The 9,185-nt window shown below is 42.9% G+C and overlaps 1 protein-coding gene across 1 annotated transcript; it reads right to left on the bottom strand.

The window, feature by feature from the left end:
- Window positions 1–1,099: 1,099 nt before the first annotated feature.
- On the bottom strand, window positions 1,100–4,945 carry LOC134305234 (uncharacterized). Its single transcript, XM_062990112.1, has 14 exons — window positions 4,773–4,945; window positions 4,332–4,369; window positions 4,173–4,238; window positions 4,000–4,080; window positions 3,810–3,908; window positions 3,665–3,712; window positions 3,500–3,580; window positions 3,228–3,406; window positions 3,070–3,139; window positions 2,883–2,969; window positions 2,697–2,795; window positions 2,260–2,337; window positions 2,067–2,165; window positions 1,100–1,961 (listed from the first exon to the last, which is right to left on the bottom strand). Exons 1-14 carry the CDS (start codon window positions 4,930–4,932, stop codon window positions 1,821–1,823), a joined length of 1,326 nt encoding a protein of 441 aa, XP_062846182.1. The 5' UTR covers window positions 4,933–4,945; the 3' UTR covers window positions 1,100–1,820.
- Between the last annotated feature and the right edge of the window lie 4,240 nt (window positions 4,946–9,185).

Raw genomic sequence — 9,185 nt, 5'->3', positions numbered from 1 at the left:
TTGGTAGAGTTTGTTACAGACGTGAACGTGTATTCCTCATGCAGGCGGCAAAACAACTCTTATCTTCTCTCCAGCACAACACCCGCGGTGCGTTTCAGACGCAGCGTCACTATTAGACAAAAGAGAAAACTGCTTCATAACAGGGAGAAAAGAGCTCACACCAATTGGTCAGCCATTCATAAAGCAGTCAGTTGAACCCCAATTCACACCTGGCGGACTGGGTCAGCGACTCTCAGACGAGTCACACCAATTGGCTCTTGGTGAGAAAGTGAAAAGTCAGCATAAAACAGAATAACAGTGATTTGCTCGATTGAACGTGAACAATTTTTTTATTAGTTATTCATTAATAAGGATTTCAGTTGATATTATTTGATCACTGGGGTGAACGGTTGAACAGTGTTCATCTCTGTGCTGTTCAGCCTGTACACAACAGTGAGAGATCTTTGGACAGACACAAGTACTGCTGCCAGTAAAGGAGTTTTAGACAGCGGTGATGTGCTGCTCTTCTATTAGAAACATGAAAAGTGTGTTCCTGTTGATCCTGAGCACTGGACTAGAATTTTAGGAGATCAGTGTCTGCATGTTGTGTTTGAACTAGTTGTTGTTGAAATGTCAGAAAATGTCCTACGTGCATGTTTGAATGAACAAAATCACTTTTGTGAAAAGCGTTTTTGTCACATGAGATCCGACCCTGTGGTTTAGGTCAAGTTGACTGTAGTGACTAGTTTCCTTGAATGTTGCTGGGCAAAATGGGTCAATTTTAAAGGGTCATTTTGATCATTTCTCTTTATATGCGTACATTCTCAGCTGTACAAAATGTGGATTGTGTTGCAGGCCTGAAACGCACGAATGGACGTTTATTAATAAATAAAAAAGAGTCGACAAGACAAAACATGGAATAGCTCAGGCTCATCCTGTCTGCAATGAAATACAAGTCAAACTAAATGTGAGGAGCTCTGTGTTTTTATTTGATATGCATTTTCCATACTGTCCCAACTCTTTCTGAATTGGGCTTGTAGAATCAGACATAGAACCAGACCAGAATGTGATATCCAATGTAACTGCACATTTTGTCAATAAAAATGAGACACGGCAAACATTGATTCAAAAGCAGTTTATTTAACTAGGAATTACAAACACAATACACGAGTGGGCGGCGCGGCGGCAAAGTGTGTAGCGCCGTCGCCTCACAGCAGGAAGGTCCGGGTGGGGCGGTCCGGGTCCTTTCCGCGTGGAGTTTGTATGTTCTCTCCGTGTCCGTGTGAGTTTCCTCCGGGGCCTCCGGTTTCCTCCCACAGTCCAAAGGCATGCAAGTGAGGTGAATTGGAGACAAGACTGTGTTGCAGACATAAACTCGTGTGATGAACCTTGTGTAATGAGTGTAACGACCGTTCTTGTCATGAATGTAACCACAAGTGTAAAACACAAACAAACAAACAATACACAAGTTCATAATAAAAAAATGACCGTATACGTACTAAAATGCTTTAAACCCAAAACACATCTTTAAATAATTCATCTCTATTGTGGAATCACTTTCATTTCTACACAACATAACATAAATCACAGTAAGTATCATAAAAAAGTATTATCATTATCTATCAGTGGTAATAAAACTGACAAAAGAGCTATTAAAATACCCTGATAAACCTGTGAAAGAGAAGCACGACCAACGTTAGTGTTTGTTCATTATAGAAACGATAAAAACGGCATACTTACCTCACGAGAAATCTGAGCAACAAGAACCTGATAAGTGTTTCTCAATAAAGTGAGCTGTTCAATCTAAACATTATATCTACGTGTAAAATGGAGAGGGTTGCTCAGTATTTCTTCGTGGTCTGCAGCATCTGCTGGACGTGCCGCTTCAGGAGCTCCAGCACCACATGAGCCAGGCCTTTGGGATCTTCATAAAGCTCCAGTGGCTGCGAGAAAACCACTCGGAGGAATTCGGTCAGCTGATCCTATCAACGAAACACACACACACATTTTCAACATGATATCAGTGAGAATACAAACTCTCCTTCACGACGTGTAACGTGGGGTAAAATGAAATGTCGGACAGTTACTTGAAGAGCCAGGAAGCATTGCTGAGCTGCAGTTTCCCAGATCTCCGGGTCCCAACTCATGATGTGCTTAAACAGTTGATCCAGGAATCCTCCATCCATCTTTGGGAAAGAAGAATAAGACACTTTTACTTTATGGCCACTTGAATGGAGAATGATCATACGATGAGGTCAAAGCTGCCGATAAGTCACTCACAAACTCGGGTGCAGAGTCGAACGTGAACCAGCCGAAGACGACGAGTTCATACAGCACATCGAGAAAGTTCAAGTGCAGCTGAAATGTTAAAAAGTATTAGAACAATCCAATATCCAAAACTACCTATTTAATTTATGTAATAGCATACACATTATTATTATTTTTTTTTTTTTTACAAAACTGCACCTTTTTAAAACCCCAATGTAAGTTGCACATGCTAAATGTTTACAATGTTTTCTATGTTTACGGGTATGAATGTGTGTGTAAGAAGAGAGTGAGCTGTGTGAATAAGATTGTCTTTACTGTATGTTTTGTGCACTGCAAGTATGTGTGAGCATACTTGGCCAATAAAGCCCGATTCTGATTCTGATATAAATCCAGCTGTGGAACTTTGGGGGGCTTTAGGTACCCCCATACAGAGAAGCCGTTCTTTTTACCTGTATCTCCAACATCTCCAGCTCGATTGAGCTCCGATTGGCTGCTCCTCTTAGGAAGCGAATCAGAGCCTCGTAAGAGAGCTGCACCTTGAGCACATCCTGTCCAAAAAAGAATCACATTCTTAATACACACACCGCTTTGTTTCTTTAGGTAACCGCATCAGGTAACCCGGTGAGATAAGTCACCTGATTGTTCAGGGCTGCTAGGTGCATCACCAGCTCTTTGCCGCTCACAAACAGCAAGTTCTGGAGGTGAACGCTGGTCAACAGGGTCTGAACAGGAGATGAAGCACAAGGTCAGAACACGAGGAAATCTGTAGGCGTGGTAACGTCTGGTGATCAGAGAGACGGGAGAGGTTCAGGGTGTACTCACGAAGAACGCCTCACGGAGCGCAGGCAGCTTCAGGGCGACGTCTGCGATGCCGCAGTCCTTGAGGTGGCAGCTAAGAACGAGGTTAGAATGAATCTTTCTGTCAAACTGAGTCAGCCATGTATACAACACCACTAAAATGACCCGAGGACGATCCTGACCTGATGAAAGGCACCTCGCTCTCCTCGGGAGAAAGACTGCCATCGTCGCTGCCCTCGGAGTCGCTCTCGAAGTCCATGTACGGTGTGTAAAAGCTGGAGTTCTCCACACAGTGAGCGGCGTCCTCCTGTCCGTCGGCCCACAGCTGGCTGCAGTCCCTGGTCACCTCGTGGAAGGTTTGCTGAGAATAAAACAAACATCACAATGTTGGACAAACCAGACACAAAATGCAGCACTGTACTGTTATCACATCCGGGCAGTGTGATGAATTTACCACACGGTCCTCCAGCAGGACGTTAGCGAAGGTCTCCAAGCGGCGACAGGACACAAATGCAGTCACCGTTCCAGAAATACTCTGAAAGGAAGAAATTGCATCAGACAGACTTAGACAAATGTGCACTTTTCACAATGTGAAAGGACACAATAGACGAGCTCTCACATGTATGCCAGTGAAAGAAACTTCACTGGTGGTGTAGTAGGGGAAGCCCTGCAAAAGACCATTTCAACTTAAACTCAAAACATACGACTGCACACAAATTCTCATCTAATCGAAACAAAGCTGGACGTGAATGATCTGCTCTTACAAGATGATTTACACGGCAGGTGTCAGCAATGGTGAACCACCACTGCTGGATCTCTGACCCTTGTACCACACACACAAAGCGTCGTCTGAGCTGCACTGACTATTAAACAAACACAAAAGCATAGATTAGTAGATATAAACTGGATGATACGTTTGTGTCACAGTTGCAACACTGCAACATATTTGAATACCTCAGACTGAGAACAGTGACATTCAGTAGAGAGGAACCGGATGATTCTGGATGTGCTCTGCAGTCCACAATTGCCAGAATGCTGTAAAATGACAGCATAAAGGTCAATACTGTGTCACAAGTAATGACCATGACATCTCTCACACCCCTAACCTAAAATACAAGAAAAACTACCGGAATCACGGCTTCCTCTGTGGGCAGCGGGTCAGTGGCCACCAATTGCCAGTTTGGCATGTCGACCTTAAAAACAAACACATATACACACAAAAAAAATAAATATGAAGTAATACGATGTAATTGTAGTGTTACAGTTTAATCCTAAATTAGACACACCTGAAGATCACTGGTCTCATCCAGTCTTTCTTCATGGTCTACAACAGAATAAAGTAATAAAAGAATTCATATTATTATTATATTAATTTATTGGTGGTGAGTGCACAAGCATTGTTAAAGCAAGTGGAGAATCTATACACTGTAGATTAAGGATGTATGAGCTAAAAGAAAATGCGTGTTCTGAAATAGGGCGTGTTTAGAAATCGTACAGCGTGTGACATTGGGTGTGTTTTGAAAAAAAAAATTCGTGTTTATGTTACAGTCTGGATACAAAGTTGCCCTTAACAGCAAATGACTCATTTATTCGTTAATTTATTAATTAATTAATACAATTATTCATCAGTGCCCGGTACAGAACTGACTTTAGCCAACCAAAGTGCACAAAGCTTATTAGCTAACGGCTAATAGCTAACTGACCGGGGAGGGGGGTGTGTTGTTTACCATTCGTGGCCGGCTGAGAGAGCTCAGGTGGCGGGTTGGTTCTGCGCCAACGGCGGTAATAAATCAAGCCGGCTGAACCCAACAGTACCACGCCAGCGGCGCACGCCACCTTCCTGAGACTTCCCTCAGTGATTTTAGGCAGAAATTTGCCAAGGTCCATGTGTTTTTATACAGTAGATGAGCTGTGAAAAGAGAAATTTGTAGAGTACTGAGAAACACGTCTGTATCGCTGAGAGGCGGAAACACTAATGAGGTTGGTTACTAAGGGCTCTGCCTTTAACAACCTGAGAACCGGTCACGTGCTCATCACCGAATCATTTCATAAAACGAGAAACGTGTCTTATTTAATTTTAGATATTTCTTAACATCTAAAAAGTTCTTGAAAGTAGATATTTAGATATTTAGTAATACACATTAATTACAACTAATAATAATAATAATAATTAGTTTAATTCTAGGAGTCGGTCAGAGTCAATGTACCGATTCAACGCTACACCAATGAAGAGTCGATACCCTGTCGTGTTCAATTCAACGAACCGATTCCACGGAAGTAATTTGTTCCAGTTTAAGTAGGTGTGCAGTTAAGCGTGTGAGTGTATGTGTGTACGTTTGTGTGTTAGTTTGTGTGTGATAAGCATACGTATGTATGCGCCTGTATGTGTGTGTGTGTGTGTGTGTGTGCGCGAGTAGTTACGTGTCACAGTCCAAGTGTGTGTATGTACAGTATGTACACATGCATGGGAGTTTGTGAGAGTGTGTGTGTGTGTGTGTGTGTGTGTTTATGTGTGTGCGCGCGTGTGTGTGCGTGGTAGTGCATGTAAGTTTGTGTATGAGTGTGTGTGTGTGTGTGTGTGTGTGTATGCGAGTAGTTACGTGTCACAGTCTAAGTGTGTGTATGTATGTCTGCATGCATGGGAGTGTGTGAGTGCGAGTGTGTGTTTATGTGTGTGGTTCTCTTGTGTGTGCGCGTGGTAGTGTATGTGCATGTAAGTTTGTGTATGAATGTGTGTGTGTGTGAGTGGGTGAGTATGCATGCGTGCGGGTGTGTGTTTATGTGTGTGCGCGCGTGTGTGTGCGTGGTAGTGCATGTAAGTTTGTGTATGAGTGTGTGTGTGTATGCGAGTAGTTACGTGTCACAATCTAAGTGTGTGTATGTATGTATGCATGCATGGGAGTTTGTGTGTGTGTGTGTATGCGAGTAGTTACGTGTCACAATCTAAGTGTGTGTATGTATGTATGCATGTATGGGAGTTTGTGTGTGTGCGTGTGTGTGTGTATTCTTCCCTAAATTTAATAACATCATCCCCAACTTCACCTCCCTCCCAGACCTCGACAAACTGCCCCACCTACTGGGGGAGCACAGAGAGAGCTGCACACTAGCAGCACTCTATACACACACCTGCCACCAGGTGAGGGACAGTGGGTGACCATGTCCCATACACACACACACACACACACACACACGCACAAACTGATTGTTTTACTACCTCATTATTGTAAATATTATACTTTTTATTGTTATTATTTTGCACTGTTTTTATTAATATTTTATTCTATTCTATATTTTTTGCACATGTAACTGTTCTGTATATTTTTGTTCTTTCTTATTTTTATTGTTTATATTTCCCTGTAACTTGCTTTGGCAATACGAATGTCCTTATTTGTCATGCCAATAAAGCTTCGTTTGAGTGTGCGAGTAGTTACGTGTCACAATCTAAGTGTGTGTATGTATGTATGCATGCATGGGAGTTTGTGTGTGTGTGTGTGTGTGTGTGTGTGTGTGTGTGTGTGTGTGTGTGTGTGTGTGTGTGTGTGTGTGTGTGTGTGTGTGTGTGTGTGTGTGTGTGTGTGTGTGTGTGTGTGTGTGTGTGTGTGTGTGTGTGTGTGTGTGTGTGTGTGTGTGTGTGTGTGTGTGTGTGTGTGTGTGTGTGTGTGTGTGTGTGTGTGTGTGTGTGTGTGTGTGTGTGTGTGTGTGTGTGTGTGTGTGTGTGTGTGTGTGTGTGTGTGTGTGTGTGTGTGTGTGTGTGTGTGTGTGTGTGTGTGTGTGTGTGTGTGTGTGTGTGTGTGTGTGTGTGTGTGTGTGTGTGTGTGTGTGTGTGTGTGTGTGTGTGTGTGTGTGTGTGTGTGTGTGTGTGTGTGTGTGTGTGTGTGTGTGTGTGTGTGTGTGTGTGTGTGTGTGTGTGTGTGTGTGTGTGTGTGTGTGTGTGTGTGTGTGTGTGTGTGTGTGTGTGTGTGTGTGTGTGTGTGTGTGTGTGTGTGTGTGTGTGTGTGTGTGTGTGTGTGTGTGTGTGTGTGTGTGTGTGTGTGTGTGTGTGTGTGTGTGTGTGTGTGTGTGTGTGTGTGTGTGTGTGTGTGTGTGTGTGTGTGTGTGTGTGTGTGTGTGTGTGTGTGTGTGTGTGTGTGTGTGTGTGTGTGTGTGTGTGTGTGTGTGTGTGTGTGTGTGTGTGTGTGTGTGTGTGTGTGTGTGTGTGTGTGTGTGTGTGTGTGTGTGTGTGTGTGTGTGTGTGTGTGTGTGTGTGTGTGTGTGTGTGTGTGTGTGTGTGTGTGTGTGTGTGTGTGTGTGTGTGTGTGTGTGTGTGTGTGTGTGTGTGTGTGTGTGTGTGTGTGTGTGTGTGTGTGTGTGTGTGTGTGTGTGTGTGTGTGTGTGTGTGTGTGTGTGTGTGTGTGTGTGTGTGTGTGTGTGTGTGTGTGTGTGTGTGTGTGTGTGTGTGTGTGTGTGTGTGTGTGTGTGTGTGTGTGTGTGTGTGTGTGTGTGTGTGTGTGTGTGTGTGTGTGTGTGTGTGTGTGTGTGTGTGTGTGTGTGTGTGTGTGTGTGTGTGTGTGTGTGTGTGTGTGTGTGTGTGTGTGTGTGTGTGTGTGTGTGTGTGTGTGTATGAAGCCCCAGCTAGTCAGCTGCATTAAACTCATGGTTAATTGTAATGCAGTCACCATTTTGTGAATCCACATGTGCATGTTAATAAATGTATTTGCTAATTGTTTGTACATTGACCTGTAGTAAGTCATGTCAGTTTAATGAGAGTTAACTCAGTTTTAGTTTCACATTTCTTACCAGTGTTAAAAGTGAGAAATATCTCAGGAAAACATTGTTAATAAGTTGTATATTATAATATATATATATGATGTTATGATTTTGGAACATTATAATAGACATGTAGTCTATTGTATATTATATGAGTGCTATGTATAATAGACATGTATAATAGACATCCTTTAAAAGGGTATTGTATTTTTCTGTTTCTTTGTTATATAAGTGTAACAAATATACTTTTGCATCTGACATTGAGTATTGTAACTAAAATGTTTGAGTACTGTAGCTAAGATGTGAGTAAATGGTTTCTGTATTTGTTCATTCATTCCAGTAAAAGTTCTAACTGAGAAAAAAGTTCTAACTGAGAAAACATCGCTTTATCACTCTCGTGATTATTTCTCCCCATTTTCAGGGGTACAACACATGTGTATTTGTGTAAGTGTAATTGTGTGTCAGAATCTAAGTGTGGATGTATATATGAGTGTGTGTGCATGTGAGTTTGTGGGTGTGCATGTCTGTATACGTGTGTGAGCGTGTCTATGTATGTATGTATGTGTGTGAGCGTGTGTATGTGTGTGTGCATGTGAGTTTGTGAGTGTGCATGTCTATGTATACGTGTGTGAGCGTGTCTATGTACAGTATGTATGTATGTGTGTGAGCGTGTGTATGTGTGTGTGCATGTGAGTTTGTGGGTGTGCATGTCTATGTATACGTGTGTGAGCGTGTCTATGTACAGTATGTATGTGTGTGAGCGTGTGTATGTGTGTGTGCATGTGAGTTTGTGAGTGTGCATGTCTATGTATACGTGTGTGAGCGTGTCTATGTACAGTATGTATGTATGTGTGTGAGCGTGTGTATGTGTGTGTGCATGTGAGTTTGTGAGTGTGCATGTCTATGTATACGTGTGTGAGCATGTCTATGTATGTATGTGTGTGAGCATGTGAGTTTGTGAGTGTGCATGTCTATGTATACGTGTGTCTATTGTGTGTTTGCAGTGTGTGTGTGTGTGTGTGTGTGTTTGTGTATGAGTGTGCAGTTGCAGAGAGAGGTGTTCAGGCCCAGTGAGCTAAGCTGTCCAATCAGATGCTGAGGAATGATGGTGTTGAATGCTGAGCTGAAGTTAAACAGCATCCTAACATACAGATGTGTCATTTCTGTCCACATGTGTAAGAGCCAGATGAGGTGTGGTGGCTATGGCATCATCTGTTGAGCGGTTGGTATGATACGTGAACTGCAGTGGGTCCATTGAGGGGGACAGCGGGGTCTTAACATGCTTAATGACGAGTTTCTCAAAGCACTTCATGACAAGAGGTGTGCGAGCTACAGGACGATAGTGGTTGAGGCAGGACACTGACCACTTCTTTAACAAAGGCACGATGATGGTG

This window comes from Trichomycterus rosablanca, unplaced genomic scaffold (assembly GCF_030014385.1).
Source record: "Trichomycterus rosablanca isolate fTriRos1 unplaced genomic scaffold, fTriRos1.hap1 scaffold_134, whole genome shotgun sequence".
Lineage (NCBI taxonomy): Eukaryota > Metazoa > Chordata > Actinopteri > Siluriformes > Trichomycteridae > Trichomycterus > Trichomycterus rosablanca.
The sequence above is the reverse complement of the archived record's forward strand: the minus strand, read 5'-3'. Positions and strand labels throughout refer to the sequence as shown.

Bases quoted from the DNA above. Each gene is read 5' to 3' on its own strand.
- LOC134305234 (XM_062990112.1), bottom strand. From the start codon at position 4,932: ATGGACCTTGGCAAATTTCTGCCTAAAATCACTGAGGGAAGTCTCAGG. The intron at 3,713-3,809 runs GTAAGAGCAGAT...GGTCTTTTGCAG, and splicing joins CCTGCCGTGTAAATCATCTT to GGCTTCCCCTACTACACCAC. The intron at 3,407-3,499 runs GTAAATTCATCA...TTTTATTCTCAG, and splicing joins TCCTGCTGGAGGACCGTGTG to CAAACCTTCCACGAGGTGAC.